Source organism: Fringilla coelebs, assembly GCF_963513975.1.
Source record: "Fringilla coelebs genome assembly, chromosome: 8".
NCBI classification, from domain to species: domain Eukaryota; kingdom Metazoa; phylum Chordata; class Aves; order Passeriformes; family Fringillidae; genus Fringilla; species Fringilla coelebs.
This window is the reverse complement of record NC_140066.1, coordinates 28,566,163-28,589,242: the sequence shown is the minus strand read 5'-3', so window position 1 is coordinate 28,589,242 and position 23,080 is coordinate 28,566,163. Positions and strand designations below refer to the sequence as shown.

At 42.1% G+C, this 23,080-nt stretch overlaps 1 protein-coding gene across 5 annotated transcripts in view; it reads right to left on the bottom strand.

The window, feature by feature from the left end:
• Positions 1–12,336: 12,336 nt before the first annotated feature.
• The window catches only part of TCF7L2 (transcription factor 7 like 2), a 172,238-nt gene continuing 161,494 nt past the window's right edge, over positions 12,337–23,080 (bottom strand). For 2 of the 5 annotated variants that reach the window (XM_084210290.1, XM_084210294.1), the window contains exons 11-14: positions 21,987–22,035; positions 21,390–21,440; positions 20,134–20,206; positions 12,337–14,552 (exon numbers count right to left, since the gene is read on the bottom strand). In XM_084210290.1, the coding sequence (XP_084066416.1) occupies positions 14,123–14,552; positions 20,134–20,206; positions 21,390–21,440; positions 21,987–22,035 (603 nt within the window). In that variant the 3' untranslated portion in view covers positions 12,337–14,122. The remainder of the gene's footprint in view (positions 14,553–20,133; positions 20,207–21,389; positions 21,441–21,986; positions 22,036–23,080) is intronic. The other 3 variants (XM_084210291.1, XM_084210292.1, XM_084210293.1) reach the window with 3 other exon arrangements.

Sequence of the window (23,080 nt, the reverse complement as noted above, 5' to 3'; positions counted from 1 at the left end):
AGGGTTAAAAAGATGGCAGCGCAGAGTGTGCCAGAGAGGTTGTTCTGAGTTATTGTTGTGTATGTTTCAGTGGTCATTGCTGTCTTCATAACCCTCATTTCAATATAAATCACTCCTGTTTTCACATTTTCTCCCAGACTAGTTCCACATCCCAAGGACCATTCCCATGAGTACCAGTTGAATCTGTCCCCCCCAGCTCTTCTCCAACGACCTTTCAGAACATTGCTAAAGGCTTCAGCACTCACTGAAAGCATCAAAGGGCCTATTCTCATCTTTCATGGAATCTAATAAGAATGGTGGGGCTATATATTCACAAAGCTGGCACTGCTTCTCTGCATGTCCTTTAAAAACTGCAGGAGTCTCCATGTGGGAGAACGGGAATAACAGCACTGGCCTGCCAGCCACAGAGGCTAAAACACAGATCCCTAAAGAGAATTGTCGAAGTCCAAAACAGTTGATGCAGGAAAGAAAACACTTTGCAGGAAGGTAAGAGGTGCACACATCCATGGGGAGGAGAGCAACGTGCCTACAGGTAGCTCTGCTGCCACCCCAACCTGCAGCCACGAAATAAAAATGATGACAGGACTGCAAACACAAATATCCCAAGCTTCACTGATCTTATTTATGTCAGTGGACAACTCCTTGTACAGATGAATCTCTGGAACAGGCCTCCTTTCTGCATTCTATTAACAGAACTATAAATATTTAATTTGAAATATAAGATACTAATAAGCATCTTTAATAAAAGAATATTGTGATAGATTGGCAGACTGCCACATTCATCGCCACTTCATACAGTGTGTCTTGAACTGCTAGATGACATCCTTCGGATGGAATTAATTGGCCTCCTTCTTGCCCCATGCTATTTCTGGTTTAATTATCTTGCAGTTTGGCCCATGGAAGATGTTGTTCCTGCTGCTGCTCTTTTGCTCTCAGTGTTCTCAGTTGGTGTAGGGTGTTGCCTGAATTCAGGTCCATTTTCCTCTTACCAATATTTTGCGACATTTTCTGCAAAAAGAGCAATTTAGATTCCAATATAAAGCAAGCTGTGATCAAAATCCATTGGCTTCAACAGCTGATAGATCAACTTTTCACACCTGCCATGTGCTTCAAGCGGTACTAAGACAGAAATGTGCATTGGAAAATGAAGTTGCACATGTGAGGAAGAAGAGATGACAAGACTGATTGGAAGAAAAGAAACTGAGTTTCTGTTTTCTCAGGAAATTACAGCTTGACCTCAGGTTACTGAGATATTTCCATTGACTTCATGGCTTTTCCTCTGCAGATATATCAGATATGAGATCTATCCAGTGAAGTACATTCCCTTGTAATTACTGAACTACCAAAGTGCAAAAAGTTACAAAGGAGATGAAATGTATTTTAGAATTATACAATGGAGTCCAGTTAATTTTTGCATTTCTTCATATACTGATTGACTTTTTAGTTGGGTATTTTAAATTATTAAGAAGAAAATTAAAAATTAAAGAGAAAGAACATTTCTGGATAGAAAAGAGTAAAAAATGGAAAGTCCAGCTTACAAGTAAGCACTCTTTCCTGGTAAAAGAATGGGCAAAAGGGTGGTGCCTTGAAAAAATATGGAAGCCATTCCTGAGAAATTTCTTAGGAATGGAAGAGCATAATGTCAGATTAAAGCAAATCCAAACCCATCCCCAAACCTTAATTTCCATATTTTTCTGTTTCTGGGAAGCTTTCATATTTCACTCTTTGTCACAGCTGATACCAAATTTTACCCATGCTGTGACATATTACCTGGTCTATGTGCCCAACCAGCGCTTTCTACATGGCCTATCTGAGCTGGTTTAGTCTGTTTCTGGGAGCCAAGTATTAGCAAGGCTAGGGAACGTGGTCCTGGAAGAAGAGAGATTCCTGTGCCACAAGCCAGGCATTGCAGCTACACTTGAGACCAGCCATGGACACACACTGCACTCCACAGTGGTGTTTATGGGACTGTTAACTGCCAAAGAGATGTGAGGCTCACCCCTGTAACAATATTTCCTTTGCATTCAAAAAGCACTTCTCTGAAGTGCCCAGAGATATCCTGTCCTAGGGGTTATTCCCAGCTAAGATAAACCAAGTGAAAATGTGAGGCCGCTGTCAAAAGAAGAATAATGTTAGTGCTTACAAAAGCTCCCCTTCACGAAGGAACACCACACTGCTATGCACAACCTCTGTGTTTGATTTCTCTGTCATATTTTCTCACGCTGGAGATGGTCCCAAAGCAAACCACTGAATGCAAGCACAGAACATGATTAAGAATCAAAGCCTAGAACACCAGAACATATGTTTGGCTTCTTGCTTGTATCTTTATAGAGGTCCAGCCAAAACCCTCAGTAAAACACCCTTGAATATTTGTATGTTCTGCACAATAGGCCAAAATATTCATGCTTACTACTATTAACCTTTTGCTGACTAAAACTGTTGCAAATCTACTATTTGCCATGGATTCTACAGGGGAGAGAAACCCTGTTTGACTTAAAATTTAAGTCTAGCTCAGCCTTGTTTTTCTCAGCAGTGGATTGCTCAGGCTCCTAGACAAAACTCTGGAAGTGCACTGCCTCATGGTATGGACACACTTTGCTTATTTCAAGAGGACCAGAAGCTCTGGTTTTCACTGGAAGTTCTTGGTCTCTGTTTAAGATAAAAGTAAACAAAATTTCTCACCTTAAACTGGTTTATTCATCAGATACCATGTAAAATAATCAGCTTAGCAAAAAGGCCTTCAGTATGACCAAAGACATATGCACATATTTCTCTATCCTAGAATGAGAGGAAAGTCAAACTTACCTGCAAATCCACAGCTAGAGATGTGACATCATTGGGTACCTCAGACAACCTGGACTTTGCTTACGTCTGTCTTAATTGTGTGATTCTTCAGATTCCACTGAAGGTTTCTGCTCTGCCAGTCCTGCAGCTTTCTAAGACACATCTCAGCAGCCTGTTGACCTCTCACACAGGTCAAGAGAAAGTGTCAAACAAATGCTTTTTGACATAAATCAAGCTTCTCATGCTCATGCTTCTCATGAATTAATGAATATCACACTTCCAGAGCTATTTTTCCACCAGCCATGGCACTGCAATATAAGAAAGATATAAAGCTATTAAAAAGCATCCAAAGAAGGGCTATGAGAATGTTGAAGGGTCTGGAGGGAAAGATGTAGGAGGTGTGGCTGAGGGCACTTGGTTTCTTCAGCTGGAGAAGACTGAGGGGAGACCTCATAGGATTCTACAACTTTTTCATGAGGGGGAGAGGAGAGGCAGGTACCAATCTCTTCTCTGTGGTGACCAGTGACAGGACCGAAGGGAATGGCCTGAAGCTGTGTCAGGGGAGGCTTAAGTTGGATACTGGCAAAAGGTTCTTCACCCAGAGGGTGGTTGGGCACAGGCTCCCCAGGGCAGTGGTCCCAACAGCAGTCCTTACAGAGCTCAAGAAGTACTAGGACAATGCTCTTCAGGCACATAGGGTGATCCTTGGGGTGCTCCTGGGAGCTGGACTTTGATGATCCTTGTGGGTCCCTTCCAACTCAGGACACTGTATGATACCATGTAAGAATAGAAACTACCCAAACTACTACAAATTATCTGAAATCCACTCTGGATACTGTGTGTCTATGATAAAGGGCATAATTTAGCATATTTTCCTCAATCCCAATGAAAAGAAATTATTTAAGACAGAAAAGATGAAACAAAAAATTCATGTAAAGGTTACTCAGGAAATTTCAGCATGGAACATCTCATTAATCAAACCCCAAATAAAATCAGCTGTCTTCTAAAGAGAGAACAGAAAAATTTAGGACAACATACGTCTGAAAAAAAAGTTAGACTTTTTTATTCCGGGAGAACTCAACTAAAAGCTCCCTCCATTCTGGCACCTGGGTTTCGTTTCATAATAGCTTCGGTTCATTGTTCCTTATTATCAGAGCTGACTATGTTCAAGCTAAGGCAGATCTTGTTCCTAAATTTATGTCTCTGTGTGTGACCACTACAATATGTGTTTTGTATGCTTTTTCCTGAAAGCCTAATATAGTGATACCTGTGACACGGCTTGGACTCCCCCTTTCATGTATATTACCAACTCGAACTGCAACCTGCTGGTAGATTTTTCTTAAACTCTAAAATGAGGGTCTAACCTTCTCTTCTTTTTCTTTTTCTTCTCTGTTACCTATAATCTTGATTTGACTCACACAAAAGTGACACAGTGGGAAATCCACTCAAGAAGACTTTGACAACTAACAATGGAAACCTACCTACACGAAAGTTGACTGGTGGCGTTTATAGTGAAAAAATGTATTCAGGTTTAAAGATGTCATCTGTGTTAACTGATCCGTGTTGGTTTTGTGTGTTTTTGTCAAAAGAAATGTGCCGTGGAGTCACCTCTGTTGGGGTAAAGAAAACTAGCCAGAACAACATCACTGCTAAAAATAGACAGCTATAGTCAGGAGAAAAAAAAAATCCCCCCAAAATATTTAAGATTGGGTTAATATGAAGTTTAGGTTGGACCAAACCCAAAGGATTTACATAAAATAATGAAACTTTCAAAATTTAAATACAACTAACACATAGAAATATTTATACTTGTCTTTTGTCTTCTCTAATTCACACAAAAAAATTGTTATTTTATGCAGTACCAACATTGTTTTAAATGTACCTCATGGATTAAATTAAGATAAGATCACGGTACATTTTTCAGTAGTAGCTGAAATTGTTTTGGCTTTGGGACAGATTTACTGTCCACCTGGAATGAATACTTGCTGTGAAACATCTTCCCTCATCAAATGGGACACCTGAGTCTATAAGATGTCATTGCAAATCTTGGACATTTAATCCCAGAAAAAAGACGTGTAAGTTAGTACCGAGTTCAAAGATGCCACGAGCCAAGTAAAAGGGACTGAATCTGTGAGGGTATTAAAGGAATTGGTATTGTACAACCAGTCCTTGTGTCTTCCACACTACTGGGTCTGCTCTGCTAGGCCAGACCTTGTTGCTAGACACAGCTGGCTTGAAGTAGTTGTTCTTGGTAATATATTCACTGCTAAGAGACCCTTTTGGTGAAAACCTTACCAGATATTCCACATTTGTGAAACTCAACCCAAAAATGGGTTTTGATTCAGGTTACAAACATGTGAAGTGGAGATGATGCTACTACTCCACCCTCATGAAATGCAGGACAATGGAAAAACTTGGAAGAGGTTCTTGGAAGAAACCTGAGGTGACAAACACTGTGCAAAATGTGAATGAAACAGAAAGGATCTGAAGGCAGAAGGAGGCAGAGAGTCAGCTGCTTCCCTCAGTTCATTTACCCAGGTCAGAGTAGCTTGAAGGAAGGACAAAGTTCAGAGGGGTCTGTTCTGTTGCTGTCTATGCTGCAGGTGTTCTCTAGCTAAACTGAGGGCTTTAAAAAGTGACCAGATTTGTGGATGGCAAATCTTTCCAACCTGTATATTGCCTATACCTGAAAGATGCCTATTAAGTTAAATTCACATAAAAATTTAAAGAGGGTGGGGCAAAGAAAAAGGTCATCTCTTAAAATTAAATCATTTGAGGTGAAGCCACTTTGTTTAGTGTTTTTTCATTGCTACAAGTTCTTTGTCGTCCCTCATGATGCAGAGGAGGAAAAGTTCATAAAAGCAAGACGTGAACTGTTTAAGCAAAATTCATGCACTAGACAGGGAACTAAACTACATAGTTGGTTCAATGAGAAATACCTCAGAAAATCCAGTGAGAAATACATATTTTGGGATGACTCACTGGAGATGGAATTTCATCTCCTGCCACTGTGGCAACACTGATTCTGCCATGGAGGTTCTGAACATGCTTTTTGCAGATAATATGAGCTGTTGCATTGTATCTCATATATCTCATGTTTTTACCATTTTAGAGCCAGGGGAGGACTTGGTTAATACATATCCCAGACTGCAATAGATATGCAATTTGTGAATCACAGACCCTTTACTTCAGCCAGACCAGGGCTACTGCAGGACCTCACTCACCTGATTTCTCCTACAGCTTCACTGCCAGGCAAGTCTCAGGATCAAAGATGAAAGCTGGCTAAAGCCTCCAGCAAGAAAACTGCCAAAAGCTGGGTGATTAAACAGAACCAACCAAACCCCCCTCAAATGTTACTTTAGAGAGGATGTATTCAAGTTCAAATGGGGGTTATTGTGTCTCAGTTTGCCATCAGGCAGTCAGGGTAACTGACCCAGCAATACCTGCCCAGAGGAAGAGATAATGTTTGAAATTCATGTTAGAAACAATTATCTACTTGACTTTTAAGTATGGCTCTTTCGGCTTTCATTTTTTCAGGAGGGCATTAAAAAAAAAACAAAACAGAAAGGCTCCCAACTCTTTGAAGGTCCTGTTTGTGCTGAAAACAGATTCTGTGAATTGGTAATTCACCGAGCCCAGGGGAGGTGAGGCTGGGGCAGCTTGGCAGGCGACACCGCTGCCATGCCCAGCCCTTCTGCAGCCACCCACTGGCCGTGCTGCCTGCAGGGCCTTTCTGCGGCAGGACATGCCGCCTTCCCTATCCCACAGCCTGAGCTCAGCACCCTCCTTGCTCAATCTCACCCACCTCCAGCATCCCTTTTCCCCTCTGCACGAGGCTGGAGAAGGGTTCACAGGGCGATGTGGCTGCCGCAGGGCTGAGGGCCTGCAAAGCGCCCAGCTCCCCGTGGTGCTGGAGGTCATGGCCTCCCTCACAGGGGCAGAGCAGGCAGGAGCCTAACTCTGGGCAGCTGGAAACAGAAGCAAAACAGCAAAGCCACAAAGGTAACTTCTCTGTTCTTCAGCATGGGTTGCTGTTTCCTGTTACACTGCTGCCTTTCAGCCAGAGCAGGGCTGGCTCTCCTGCAGGTGACGAGGGGGAGAGGCGGCCTGCTGGCAACATGGGGACGGCTGAAGCTGCTGGCTGAGGAATTACAGAATCACAGAATATGCTGAGTTGGAAGGGACCCACAAGGATCATCAAGTCCAACTCCTGGCCCTCATAAACACATGGGTGAGAAACAAAGAATGATCTTCAGCAAAACCATGGGCAATTTGTGGGCAGCCATGTCATGTCCCTGCTTGGTCAGGACAGAAGACACTGGCTGGTCCCGTCAGTGTCCCCACGGCCTCTCTGGGAGGGAAGGCTCATTGTGAGCCTGGAAATGCTGCACAGAATCGTCCTGTTGGAATCCTGCTGCTGCTTCCCCTCTGGGGCCGTAGGTGAAGCCAAGCCCACAGTGTGAATGCACACTCAGGAGCACTTGTGGCCATGCACAGAATGGGCAACTTCAACCCTGCTGCTCCCAGGGAATTCAAACCGTTAGAAAAATGAATTAAGCCTCGCCAATATCTTTGCTTTAAAAATCAAAACAACAATAACAAAAAGACCAGTCAGGTTAATTACACTAGAGCAGGGAGGAATCTGTGAGATGTAAATACATTTCCATGAACATTAAAAGCAAACCCCTCTCTAAAGTGTTTTTCTTTCACAAGCAAGCAAGAAAACGCATTGGATAAAACAAACTTTGCTTATTTTAGTTTCGACTCAATTACCTGTTAATGGAAAAAATCTGGCACCACCAATAATAAGGCAGGAATGAGATCACTGTTCTGGAGGCCTGGCTTGTCAGGGAAGCTTGCAACAAGAAGTGCATTTATCTGCCTTTCTATAACCCTTTTCAAGCACTCTGTCAGGGAGCCCAAACTGAACAGCCAGTTTAGGAGGAACTTGGAACCCACTCCAGGCCCCCTCAGCCCTCTGGGAAAAGGAAAATTATTGTTGGCAAGTCTGCCTGGCTCCAGAAGTTGATCCAGTGCCCCCCACTTGCCCATGCAGCAGCAGACAGAGCTAAGAATTTTGTTATAATTAAATAACAGTGTGCTGATTGGTTGCTGGAGGTGGTCTTGAAACTGGTGTTTAAGGCAGTAGAGAACAACGGTTACTATTCATAGAAAAAGCAGAGTCTTAAAATCCATCTGTTTCGTTCCAAATTTAGGCCAAAAAAATGCTCACTCACTGTCTTTAAAAATACCACCTGCTTAGCTATTTTGTATAATGTGCCATTATATAAGTTTGAAGAAGGAGCAGGCAGGGAAGCAGCGGGGGCTGAGGAGGGGTGGGTGGAACAGATTAAAAAGATATAGTTAGATCCAAAAATACTCCAGCAGCATATTTAAAAGGGAACACAAAATAAGGGAGCAAAGGAGACAATTTCTGATGGAGATTAAAACCAGGGTGTTTGCTAATGCCTGGCAAACAGCTACTACAAATGGGCTTGTTTGCAAATAAGATAATAATCCTTTTTCCCTCTTTCTTGAAAAAAACCCCACCCTTCTTGCTTGGCACAACCAGCTTCAGTCATCCCCATGCTACTGAGCTGTGGAAACACCTTGAGACTTTCCCACCCTGTAACTGTTCTGGCGGTGTCCAGGCCAGGGCATCAAAAGCCCCTGCCAGCAGGTACCTCCTAAATGGGGCTGTGCTTCCCATCAGTGAGCTGGTGCCAGCTGCTAGCTCAAAGGAACGAGACAGGGATCTGGTAACCCCACAGCACTGACTTTTCCAGAGCAGCTCTGCTCTGTGAGCAGGAGCATTAGCAGGGCCTGGTGTCCTGCAGATTTGTCTCCTATCTCCCCATTGTCCTTTCCCTCTCCTTGCTTCCCCACTGCAGTCTTACATAATATTACATATTGCAGCTGCAGTATTTCCACTTTTCCCTATGCCCTTAACTCGTTCCCTTGTTCCCTCCAACATCCCAATGCTGTCCATGTCTCCTACCTAATCTTCTCAGCCCGCCAGCTGGGCAGGGGAGAGCAGATGCTGGTCCAGAAGTAGACGTGTGATAATTGGCCATCTGGATGCTGCCAGAGAGAATGGATAACAGCTGAGCTCTCCCTGCCTTTTCTTCAGCAGTGGATCTGGAAAGCCTCTCTTCTCAGCGCCGGCAGAGATTTCCCTGGAACTCAGAGGGACTTTATCATCTCTGAGAGTTTCACTGCTGCTGTCAAATCTGGTTCAAAATGCCAGAGTATTCAAGAATTATCAGGAGAGGGTCAAGCAGATGGACAGAGAGCATGACTTCATGTTCTCCACTGCCTTAGAGGTCCAGATTAATATCCCCTCACCTCAACTTTAAAAACATTTCCAACCTCAGAAAGAGCAACTCCTGGTACATGGATGAAAGTCATGAGTTAATATTTTTGATTGATCCCAGAAGAAAATCAGTCCAGAGGTTGGAAGACTACAGTTGTCAAAGGGTACTTAAATGGGTGGGTGACATTATTGACAATGATGGGTGCTTGGAATGAAATCACTTGTAGCTCATCTGTGTCAAAAATCTCAAGATGTTTTCCAGGGACATCTTAAAATGAATGCCAAAGTAACTGTCTACCCTTTTTTTTGTAACATAGCAATTGCTACAATCTCTGAGCAAATTTGAATATTCATAGTTTTAAGGCCCCAAAAGCTTTAGACATCCTGTCCAACAAAGATCACTTGAGATCAATCTCAGTCCTGTACTGAATTTAATTTTCAGCTGGAGCACCTCTCCCAAAACCCTTCATCCAGTCTTTGGTGGTAAAGTGCTCCTATGTGTATGCCAGACATACCTGGGCAGCAGTGTCACACACATTATTGTTGTTTGTTATTATTATTTTTGTAGTAGTAGTAGTAGTAGTAGTAGTAGTAGTAGTAGTAGTAGTAATAATAATAATAATAATAATAATAATAATAATAATAATATTGACTTTCAATATTGTTGCAATGACCTGTGCAACCATTTACTGTAAATTCTCTTTACATAATTTTTATAGTCTAATGAAATGAACAGGACTCTAAAGATTACTCCTTTTTTCCTGCCTGTCCATTTTTTTTCCTTTAAGCAAAGCATAAAACCATGTGGCACTGCTTTGAGTCAGCAATTGCTTAAACTTTTTAAAATTCCATACACTAAGTGAAAAATGAGATTTACAAAACTAATGGAAAATAAATATCTCCCGAACATGCAATACATTGACTTGCTTCCTTGCCTTAGTCCATAAAAACAGATGGAAGCAATAGCTACAGTGAATTACCTACTGTATGCTGGGCCCTGTGCTGTCTCTAGGCAGAACTGGATGAGAACAGACCATTCCACTTTACCACCACCACACTCTAGTGGTTGCCCTCAGTGGTGTGGGTCTGGGGGTGATCAGCCTGGTTTTTTACCCTATTTTACACCTACAATGCATAGACAGGGCTGTCTTTCCACCACATTTCCACTGGACTCCTGGACACAAAGGGAATACATATAAATAATGGCAATTTTCTCCCAGGAGCCTTGACCCAGCTCTAAGCAAGGGAAATTTGGAGGAAAATCTGAAGGCATAATCCCTCAAAGGGATGCAGCCAAGGCACAACCTGGAGGAAACACAAGCAGTTGCTTTCCCAGGGATATACAATTGTTTTCCACAGCAAATAAGTTCCCAGCATGAGTTCTCCACCACTCACAAGCCCTGCTCAATGTATCCTTGGAACACATGCCTCTCACCACACACAGAAGGAAAACTAATTTGCACGGGAATGGTGTTTCAGGACTCTGCTTTCTGAAGTTTGCCTAATAAAGCAGAGAGCAAAGAACACATTATTTTCCTGAATATATGAATCATACCTTGATGGTGTCTACTTTGAGTCATGGCATTCAGAGATCTCCCTGGAGCACTATTCCTTACTTTAGAAGAGAGCAGCTATCCCCAGCAGAGATGCAGCACATGTGTCGGGCTGATGGATGGCCATGCTCTAGCAAGAGTCAAAACACTTAGGAAAAAGAAGTAAAAAATTCCCTAGAAACCTTAACTAGCCAGAGAGTAATTTGAGCATTGCATTTAATTTACTGGCTACCAACAACAGCAAAATCTGGCACCTTCCACAAAGGCTTTGCAGCAATGTCCTTTTCCCCACTGCAGAGCCCTCTCCCACCCACGCTGCCCACGAGCCTGCCGTGGTTGATGAGGGAACATGTTCCACTGAGGTCAAGAGCAGCATCATGTCAGACCACAACAAAAATACCATCAGGAGAGATAGATCAAGAGAGATAAATGGAGCTTGATAAAAAATTCATCACGACTTGATCTTTCTAATAGGACATAAGAAACAATACTCATGTATTTACATTACTAACATATTTGAACAACAACAAAAAAAGGGCTTGTCTTGTAAACTAATAATTAAATATTAGCAATTAAAAGTACTGTATATTGCTTACACATTGTACTTCACTCAGCACCTCCCAGGCCCTCACAAAGGAAATTCCTTCTGCAGCCAATGGACACTTTTGCAGGTTTTTTTGGACCCCACAGGAAGGACAGCACCATCCCAGTGCTGAGCTTACCAGAACAGCCTGTTCCCAGGTCTCTGCAGAACACTCAATCTTCCTGCAGAGCCTGCCAAGACCAACCAAACAGAAGTGCAGTACCTGAGCAATGCACCTGCACAACAGCAGGGAACAAACCTGCTTCAACACCTTTACACTCCATCTTCCTCAAGTGCCACCATTGGAATTACCATGGCCGACATTTTCCAAGATGACTGGCCCTATGGTGACGTCCACTTGAGATAGAATCCTGGAAATCAGGAAGTTTCAATCTCCACTTATTAAAAAAAAAACCCTAACTGATCAACAACATAATAAGAATCTTTGCATATAAATTCACTTCCATCCTGCAGCACCTGCAGGTATTTCTGTCAGGTGGATGCTGGATTCTCAGATCCAAGAGCAGGCTGTGCTACAAGGGCTCGTTGCATTAAAAAACCCCTCAAATATATGCAAAACTGGACTCAAATCTGTCCAGGAGATAAAGCCTAAGGCCAGAAGAAAGACTTTACTAATTAAGGCTATCTGGGTCTCCTGTGTGACCTTTATAGTGCGCAAGCTCTGTGTTGTGAGATCACCAGGTTGAACAGAAATACATTAAAATTAAAGGTATCACCAGCCCTGGTCTCCCCTCCACCAGTCAGGCTCACATTCCTTTAGCTCACATGCTGTCTTCTGCCAAATCATGTGCCATTTGCTTTAAATAAAAAGGATCTTTAACCACTGCTACTCATGCAAAAGTGCACTGAGCAGGGAGACGGCCAGTGCAAATGAAAATTGGGATTTCTCACTACTAGAGCTGGCTGCAATTTGCCACAATTTTCACACCTTTTTTCCCAAGGAATTTTTCCAGTCAGCCTGCAAATCTTTCCAGCCAGATAAAAATGCAGTCAAATGCATAAATGAGTTGACAAGTCATTCTCTGCACATACTAAGTTGCTTTTATTAATCCAGAACTGCATGCTACAGATACTGTACAGCATGAACATTTATTCATTACAAAAAATGGCTTCCAAACCATTAAAAATGAAAATTGGAATAAGAGCATAAAACGGAACAGTAACATCACAACTGTTAGGAAACATTCAAAGTATTCACAAAAAATGTTATAGTTAGCATCTTAATAAACCAGAGAAAAATCTGAGACAGTTTTACAATCGCTTCATGTCAACTACAATGGCACTGAATGAACAGATGAACAATTTTTCAGCTTTATACAGCGTTTTTTGCAACATCAACATGCCTAGGTTTTTTTTTTTGTTTTAAGTTTGCTACCTACCTGTATGTAGTAAGTGTACATAAAAGTGGCAGTCTGATTTTCCTTTTATGAATAATCTAATATACAGAATTTGGCCCTTAAGGGTTTATACCTCTTCATTTTAAATGCTTTCCGGACAATCTGCTACCAAACACGTCTGTTATAGGTGACATTAAAACTACATACATATCTACCTATGTAACATCACAGCAAAACATGATGAACAAAAAAATTACAGCATTAAAAAAAATAATAAAGTTGTCGGGAGAAAGTTAAAAGTCACTGAGAATTTTGGCACATAAAAATTTTGCACACAGCCTACAGTCCTAATGTCGCAGGGGATTCAGCTGCAGTTCTGAACGGGAGACACTTGGACCTTGCTATTTTTCAAACAGCATTGCTAAAAATTCCCTTGCTAAATTTTCAAGTCTTTTCGAGTGTAATGGCTTTTAAAGCAATTTTATTCTTTACACTATTGATCCTTGAAAAAATGCATCTGCGAATGTCCATTTGGTGGCAACCGTATTTCATATAGCAAAAAAAAAAAAAAAAAAAAAAAAAAAATCACAAAAAACAAATCAAAAACAAAATCCCGGAAAAAATATATATATACACATTTATATATAAACTTAAAAACCTTGTACAAATGAGTTGTTATATATAAGATGCTTACACTAAAGAAAAAAAAAACCCTTTATACAATGTTTCAAGGAAAAATAAAAGAAGAAAAAAACATTTAAAAAGGGACAACATACAGATACAACAAGCAATTTCTAAAGCAATAAATACTACTGGTCCAATAGCGTTGTGATACTTTTAATTGTTGAGTAGCGTCCCCTCCCCCAAAAAGAACAACACCATGGAACAAGGTATATTAACACATTTTTTAACCCTTTGTTTCTGTACATTTAAACAATAACAAGTAACATCACAATAAAGGTTGTTTCACACAAGGAAGAAAAAAAAAAGAAGTAGTAGCGGCACCGCATTCGTTGTGCCCTTAAAGGTTTAAAAACCAGATGTAAAATGATTGGTTCGCAAGCTCGTATTTAATACAAATAATAAAGAACCAATGCCTCTGGCAAGGGCTGCTTCAAAATTGCTTCTTTTTTTTTTAATTTTTAAAATCAGTCTTTAAAACTAAGCTATTGGAACTACATAACAATTATGTATATATATATATTTTTTAAACGCTACAAAGACTTTAAACAGCTGTTGATAAAAATTTTGGCAGAATCATGAGGCTTTTCTCATCTACATATTTAAAAAGGAGAAATTGAAATAAGAATGGGTCAAATATTGACCAATGAACTCGATAAAACATCAACTAATGTAGCCACATGGCACAAATTAAAAATGAAACCGAGAAACGACGACAAACAGCGGACAACAACGAGGAGAAGAAAAAAAAAATAAAGAAAAGGAAAAAAAAAAAACAAAACCAAAACCCCAAATACCAACAGAATTCATTCCCCCCGAAAGGAAACCAAAAGGGCTAACGAGGCTAAAGCTATTCTAAGGACTTCGTTACAAGGGAGAGCGGCTGGGGCTGTGTCCCCGCCAGCGAGCTGTGGGAATGCAAGGAGGACGTCGAGGGCTGTGCGAGGGATGCGGCGGCGGCCGGCGGGAGGGCGGCCGGCGGGTGGTCCAGGGCCCCGTTGGGGCAGCTGGCGGCGGGCAGGGCGCCGGGCTTGCTCGCGGCGCTCTCAGCGAGCACGAGCGAGGATGGCGGCGGCATCATCACCAGGTGCGCCAGCGGGTCGGGCTTCAATGAGAGCGAGAGGGGTTGCGTTTGTTCAGTCTGTGGTTTCGAGTCTCTGGAGGGGGAGGCGAGCATGGCGGGGGAGGACGGAGGAGAGTCTAGTAAGCTTCCATCTGAAGAGGGTGGGCTGACGCAGCTGCCTTCACCTTGTATGTAGCGAACGCACTTTTTTTTTCTCCTAGAAACAGGGAGAGAGTTATCCATGAATAAAGGGCAGAGACGCTGATGGAGACAGTCATCTACAGCAAAGAGCCATCAGTCAGCTACTCTGGGCTCTGCATGGGTGGCATCCTGGCCCCATGTGTCATCCTGGGGGTCTGGCAGGATGTCCTCGGCACCAAACCCGCTCGGGAACCTCCCCTCCGCTAACAGATTTGGAAAGGATTCACCAATTAATTGTCTCTTCATCCCCCTCCTCTTCAGGCCGCCTCCTTTCCTTATTTTCATAATCAGAAAACCAGATAAATGGGTTGTGGAGCCCCCTGTTCTAATCTACAAACTTTCCTACATGGGAAAAAAAAATATTAAAAAGTAATTTAATCCTCCTAAAATAAAAACCCTGGATAGCTGATGGTATCTGAAGATGTCCCATAACACTGTCCAACTCAATGGGGCTATAGTTACACCTGCATCACCTGTGGTCTCATACGATGCCCTGCCCTTGGGAGGCAAGATCAGCTGCAAACTACTGCTCATTGCTTTCTCCTCTGTTAAGAACCACACCAAATCCAGAAATGTCAGTCAGACAGAAGGGATATATAACAGAGAGAACGAGAGAGAGGGGAAATAAAAACAAAATGAACAAACAAAGCAAACAGAAGAAAAAAACAGGAAAAGAACAGGAAAAACAGAGTATGATCCAAAATAACAAGAATAACTGGTTGTATGGCCTGCAGGTTGTGGCTTTAAATCGACTCAGTTTTACTTTTTGTTTTAGGGGAAGAGTGGTAGATTTGGGAAGCTGCTTTTGGGATTTTCCTCTGAGAGGCCATCCATGTAACTCCAGAGTGGGATCCAATTTCAGTAGGTGAAGAGCACGACAACAGGTACAAAGGTGAGGAGCAACATGGATCTTAATTTCACACCAGGGCATGTGAGAGTCTCGCAAGAGCCGCTCATCTTCAAATAAATAAGTGACCCGACAGAGATCTTTTCTCCTCCCTCTGTCCACTGGATAATGTAAAGGAGCAATGAAAACAGATGACAGTTTCACACCATCTTTCTTGCCAAGTATATGCAAGACAATTCTAGCAGTAGGACAGAAATAATGAGGCAAACAACCACAGCATCTGGCAGAATGATGAGCAGTGGCCACCTTGACCCTAAGCATGCTGGCTCTTCAGCCCTCTGATCCACAATCACACATCCCATGGGAAGTGCTGAAGTGCTGTCACACAGCCCAAGGCATAGGACAAAGCCTGTCTAGAGCAGCTCTGCCACAAGAACTTTGGATGCTCAGCTAAGCTGCACAAAGCCACCAACGTGAAGGAGGAGATCGCTCTTCCTCTCCAGTGGATACATCACCCCAGCTCTGCTCCATCAGAGGGAGTGCCTGAGCGTGGCACAGCAGCTGAGTGTCACCAGGGGACATTCCCCACTCCAGGAGGTGCCCCAGTTCCCCTGCTGGTCACCAGTGTTCTCCCCTAGGTTTGGCATTTGACTAGGTTAAACCAAGCTCCACCCTCGAGGCAATGAGGACAGATGCTTCTCATTTGCAAAGGAGACCACACTACCTTGATCCTGGAGTTAAAACTATCATCTCCCATAGCCAGGGAAGGAACAGCCACCCCAGTACCCAATATTTCACCAGCTTCAGTGAGGGACCAGTGCTGTGACATCCCTTCCTCCAGAGACTCAGGTCTGCTCTCAGATTCTGCTCCATGTGCCACATGGCAAAGTAAGGGGTTAGGGCTATTAGAGTTTTAACCACGTTAGCCTGCAGATCAATACATGCTAAAAACTAAAGACAACCATGCAACTTAAATGTTAAAAAGAAAGAAAGAAAGAAGACAGCAAGTGAAGGCTGTAAACCATGCTTTATTAGAGCAATGTTAAAAGACAGAAAAAAAATTAATTTGGTGGGCTCAAAACAGACCTTGTTAATTCTTCTACCATCAACAAACAACACTGGAGATCTGTGGCTCTTGGCTAAGGACAGTTCTGCTGTTCTCTCTCCCCTTTCATCTCACTACTTCCTACTTCAGCTGTGCAGCACTACCAGGGCCACAGTACCTGTTTGGACCTTCTGTACAGCTCCAGTGGCAAAGCAGGACAGTTAAGTTCCACAAAGCTCACCAATCCTACTTGTGTGGGAACATGAGTTCTTACGATCTGGAGACTGCAGGACTCCCTCTCCATCCCCAAATTAAAATTACTTGCAAGCAGAGACCCAAGCTCTGCCTGCCTCATTGATAGGGGTCCAAAAGTCCTTTAACTGGACTGCTCTGAATCTAAAGGGCAGTAAATTATTTAACTGGAGGTAGTTTGAATCTAGTATGCCAGCATTTCAAATTTATTTTTTAATATTATTTATGTTCTGTGGCCTGAAAGAAAGAGCTCCCATGGCAAAGCAGCTTTAAACCAGATTTACCCAACTTTCTGACACTGCAGAGCTAACAACCTTTTAAAAGCCAAACCCATTGCTCTGCTACCTGAAGTAATTTTCCTTTGACTAGGATTAAGGGAGCATATTGCTTCTTTTGCCAAACTCCTTAATAGTGTGGCCACTCAGTACTCTGAAAATAATATTTACTTAAATCATAAGAGCTCAAGGGGGGAGATATTTCTACAATCTGTGCCAATGGCACCATGGTTACTTGTGGTCATGTACCTGTCAGGGTTAAGTGGGACAAAAGGTCCAGAGGGCAAACCTTCAAAGCACACATGCCTAATTTTAGCAGACATGAAGACCACCAGACAGCTCCAGTGAGGGGGAATAAGCAAAAATTGAAGGAACTACTTGTGCCTCAGTTTTGCTCTCCAAAAGGCTGGAACAAAAATACTACATATTGCCCCCTCAGAAGCACTAATGAGGACTATTCAGTTGTGCATTGTTCTGAAAGTGTCAGCTTGCTACATCAGTAGAGCAAAGACCAACAGACCTGAGCCCACTTTTGCTGCTCTTGAAACTAGCCCTGGAACAGCACCAGGAAACCTGTAATGCTGCAATTGCCATGAGTGAAAGCCACAGAAGGGTTTATTCAGTTGCTGTGGGCAAAGCTGTCTCAGTTTTCACCACAGTAGCAAACTGCACATTTTTAGCACCTACCTAAGGTGTGCTACAAAATCCTACCATGCTAGCAAATGCAATGTTATAACGGTTAGGACCAGAACTAGGAGAGAAATGCTCTAATACCTAGTGGTAAAATGCCTCCATGCATGAAAAAACAAAACAAAACAAGAAACCAAACCAAAAAAAAGCAGCTGACTCTGAATCAGTAAGTCCAGAACTATCAGCTATACCACTAAAGTTGTCCCTGATGTGCTGAAAAGACTTCTGACCAAAATCTGGTATAAGTTAAGAAAGGGTTTATGCTTCACATGTAACCTAAGCACAGTACAGACCAAATAAAAAGTTTCCTTGCTGATAAAATGTAATTTTAAAGTATGTTGCTTACTTAAGCAGCCAGGAAAAGATAAAGCAACACAAACATGATGTGCTCCCAGTTCTGGTACTTGACATGCAGAGCCTGACATACTTCACATACTCTATCTCTAGACTACACAAATATCTGCTGGTAGTGTGCAGCAAAATAACCACAGAATAGAGCCTAACTAAACACAGTACTGCAGCCCTTGGCTAGCATGAGACTTGAGCCTCCTGACACAGCGAAGCAGCTACTCAGCTCTTCTGGACTGAACCCTTCTCCCTTCAAGAGCTACAAAACTGCTGCTTTCCCAGCTTGTTTAACACATGTGCTGTACTGATACCTAACCCCCAACAGCCCATAATACCATACCTCAAATGGCACAACACACAAACTGCAGGAGGCATTTCTGGTGCCTCCTCTGGTACACTGACACATACCACCACCCTCAATCCTGGACACTAAGCACAGACAAGACTGCGTGCATACACAAAATACGATGGACGTCTGAGCTACATTCTAAATGAGATGGAGCACATGGGATTGGCATGAGTAAGAGGGGAAAATGTGGGAGAGGAATCACTACACACAGAGTGTGGTTTGGGTTGAAATACCTACCATCATAATATTCCAAATTCAAAGACTGCTTGTATCAGAATAAAGAAACAACAAATTTAACCAAATGCGATCATATAAGGAAAAAGGAATGAGAAAAGAACTACTCGGTATCCCTCCACCAAGAAAGAAGTACGTACTGAGTTACACATGGAATTAAACTCCAGTAGAACATGGGCTGCCGGAATTTGGGCTCTCTGATGTCTTTCATCTCCTTTTAATGCTGGAAACTGTGCTACTAAAGTTGTAATTAGTTTTGTCTAGAGCTCAGACGTTTACAGCTCACTTGTTGGGATAAAATTTAAGAAAAAAATGAATTTTGGGATTAGGAAAAAAGATTTCAGATAATTTTAAAAAATTGTGTCTACATAAACCTTACAGAGGCATAGTAGCCAATAGGTAGCTGTTTTAATTTTTTAGATAATACCAAAAGAATGAATACAGTATAAGCTGTAAACACTGGCTTTTACATCTCTAATAATGAGAAAAACACTGCAGATCCCAGAACCTTTTTAAAAAGCCTCTGCAGGCAGGGGACATAGACCCAAATGAAAGACAAAATATAAATGTCCAGCAAAACGTTAATTTTGCTGACAATCTGGAAAAAATAACCAAAAAAAAAAAGTCAAAAAATTGCCAGCTTTAAGGACTTTGAGTTTTCTTGTTCCCAGTTCTACCACCAGGGAGAGGTTATTGGTAAAGAAAGAGAGAAAATGGCATTAAATTAGCAAGAAATTCCAAAGATCAAAGATTATTAGCAATTGATGCTGTGGGAGAGAGAAAGGTGGGGAGTGGGGAAAAAAGATTAAAAAAATAAAATCACACAAATGCACTAAGAGGACAGATTGCTTTTATTTCCCCAAAGGCCTAATGGGTAGTTTTATACCTGCATGGTTTGCACCATAAACTCTGTCGGTCAAGCCCGAACAATGCCCGACACTTCTTTGGAGTATTTGCATCTGTTAGCATAAGGTAAACACAAAAAATACAACACAATGGTGGATAGAGCTCATTTGGTCTGCGTCATCTCAGCTACAGCTACGTTCAGCTTGCAATCACCTCCGTTTTATTTGGTAATCTCCCCTCGCACCAAGGGCAGGAAGGAAAACAGGACTTTCACAATGAGCCAAAGGAAAACCAAAAAAAAATCTCCGACACAGCCACGAGCCTGTGTGGCGTGGGTACCGCACTCAGTGCCGCGCTATCAAGGGCTTTGGGAGCCACTGTCCTTGGGTGGAGGCTGGGAAGGCAGGAGCGTGGTTGAGCCACGGATCAGATGGGCTTAAGGCTGATGCTGTTTTACAGTGGGTTTTTGGCTAGCAGCAGCAAAGAGGAAGGCAAAAAAAAAAAAAAAAAACCAACCAACCAACAAAGGAAAAAAAAAAAAGAAGCAAAACCCTTTCGGAGAGATGATTACTGATGGCAGTGTCCCACTCCCTTGTGTCTTCTAGATCACAACACAGAGCTACAAAGCAACAAGGCAGGAAAAAAAAGGGGAAAGTACCAAATAAACCAGCTGCAAATCAGCCATAGCGAGTCTGGGAAAACTATACACACCTGCAGGGGCCGCACCAGTTATTCTGTTGATCAAGGCCAAAGCGCGCTCGGCATTTCTTAGGAGCGCTCAGGTCTGAATGAGTTCAAGAAAAGCGAGCAGAAAAGGGAGAGAGGAAAAAAAAGAAAAGGGGAGAGGGGGGAGTGAGAGAGAGAGAGAGAGAAGAAGAGAGAAAAGGGGAGAAAAAGAGAAAGGTAAAAATAAGGAAAAAATAAAAATAAAAAAGGGAATAAAAATCAATGTCCTTGTTATTAATTGCAAATATTGACTTTTGATTTAAAAGTTTAAAAAAGTGATAATTACATTTTTATTCAACTCTTGAGATTAGCTGTTGCAATTAAAGCTGCAGTATCCCTTTATAAAGGACTGTTTCTTTCCCTTTTAAGTGAGCAGGTAGAGGAAAGTCTTTGTGGTTGGTCTAGCAGGATGTTTCAGGCAAGATTGCAAGATTGATTTGGGCTGGGTTTTTGTTTTTTTTTTTTTTTTGTTTGTTTGTTTATTTTTTAAGAGGGGGGAAAAAAAGGAAGAAAAGAAGCTGAGTATGGAAGTTAGATCCTGAACATGCTTTTTTCTTCAACTCAGATACAAAATAAGAGAAAAAAAAAAAAGAAAGGAAAAAAAAGAAAATATATCTCCTGGGATAATGCAGCTTTTGGAAAAACATTCAATTTACTTGTTTTCATTAATTTGTATTTAAAAGAATGGATAAGAATAAGCAGATTGCAGAATGAGTATGTTAGTATCAGCCAGAAAATAAAACGTAAAGCATGGCAAGGTGCTGAGTTAGTACAGCTAGTGAATTGCAATGAATAGGCTTGAGCAGAAAGGAAAAAAAAAAAGATCCAAAACTAAAATAATAATAAAAAAATGCGTATGCATGCTAATGTGAGAAGACTTAGTGGGAGCCATGAAAAATGCCATTAGATTAAGGAGGTTCATTACTGACTTGCTTCCATTCTTTATCAGTCTCTTTAAAGAAATACTGCATATTCAATTTGCACAGTTAGTACAACTCTTGCGTTATTTTTAATGTATTACTCTTTTAATAGCAATTGTTACAAAAACAAAAACAGAATTAAAAAATACTATCAAACATAATAGATATAAAGATATATAGATAATAAATACTATCAAAACGTGTGGATGGTATTTTTTTCTTAATGTCATAAGTGTTTAATGTTAAAATCTATAATGGCAGGAAAAAAAATTAAAAAGCAGTTTATAAACTATTTTAAATGACTCAAAATGACGTTAGCACCTGTAATCGGAGGAAGTGAAAGGCAAGGATTTAGGAAACATTCGCTGTGTTCTGAAAAAAAAGAACAAATTATACAAAGGCTTCAAAAAAACTAAGTTAGGGCTTCTTCAAGATCGACTATGAGATTGCCTATGCAGTATTTCTAATTTCCTATATAGAATGGCAAACCTCCTTAATTTAAGATGGGTGCGATTTACCACTGTAAGGCATGCATCAGGACATCCAGGGACAGCCCAAATTAACAGCGCACGCAGACGGACACGCACAGCCGCGCGCGCGGGAAGCGCACGGCTGGATAAACCACGGCACAGGCACTACAGCTACGGCTCTGCGCTACAGCCGCGGCAGCTACGCGCACAAACTCGGCTATGCCACACGAGGAGGCTCTGACATGCAATGGCTGGGTTACTAGGTTTAGAAGGGCGGTAACGCGTGAATTATTGGAGTGCATTTAAAAAAAAAAAAAAAGCTGTCTAGCATAGGGACTGGCTCCCCTGAGGCCAGGAGACCTGTGCCCACCTCCCCCGTACCTACAAGGGTCACACCAGGACTGCCACACTTCCACTAAGCAAGAGGTTTAGACTTGTCTTTACTTACCGTTGGTCTCTCCTGGCTGCTTATCCCTTTTCCTCTTCTTCTTCTTTCCCTGCAGAAAACATACACAAACGAGAAGGATTAGAATGAAGCCCCAAAGAAGTGTCCTTGCAAGAGGGCACGGAGTATTGAGGCTGTGGCTGGAGCAGGAAGCTCCCAAAGGGGGACACCGAAGTGTGACACTGGCTTACCCCCTGTGCAGGGAACTTTGGGGGGCCCCTGGGAGATCCTGCACCCCAGGATTGATTCTGCCTGCCCACTCTGTGACTTTTCTGACAGCCTTACTGCTGTCCACCCTGTGCTAACACCCACCAAGGCCATGCTGCCCATGGCCAGCTGGGGCAGGGGCAGAAGGACAGGCAAGATGCTGCTTTTGAGCTGAGATCATCATGAAGCCCGAAAGATCTGATGTGTATGCTCTTGCATGCAGAAGTTTCAAGAATCATTTGAGGTCATGTATTGGTGGGACAGGGAGGGGAAGGAGAGGGAGAATAAAGAGGGGAGAGTGAGGGTCAGACTGAGCCGCTGGAGTTCCTCAGCACCAAGCCCGAAGCATTCAAGGAGACAAGGAAGCCCACAGTAATGACTGTATCCTAACCTGCAGTTTTATAATTCCACTGACAACCTAGCAAGCAATGCCAGGACAAGAAAAAAAAAATCCAGACATAGCCAAGACCCTTCCCACATTTTGTTCTATCACAAGGAAACAACCAGTAATATTTTGTTAAACTCTATCCCTTCCCCAAATGCTGTACCACAAGATGATGACATTTGTTACAGCTTTTGACTGGAAGGGGAAAAGCCTGTTCTGCTTCCCTCCAACGTTGTGGGAGAGGACAACTGGGAGCTTCTGTGGAAAAACAGTAATTGCTTTCCAATAGAAAAAAAATGAAGTAATAAGCATAGCTCAAAAGATAAAAGCTATTTTTCCAAGAAAACTGCTCTAACACTGAGGTACAGAGTTTGCAGACTAGTACAACAAGGCCAGTGTAGGCAACAGAGTAATTTCATTTTCACAGCTCTCCAAATGCTAAAAGCAACAACTTTTGGGCCAGCAATGTCAGCTGTGAAAAGCACAAGAATTCCTGGCTTTTGAA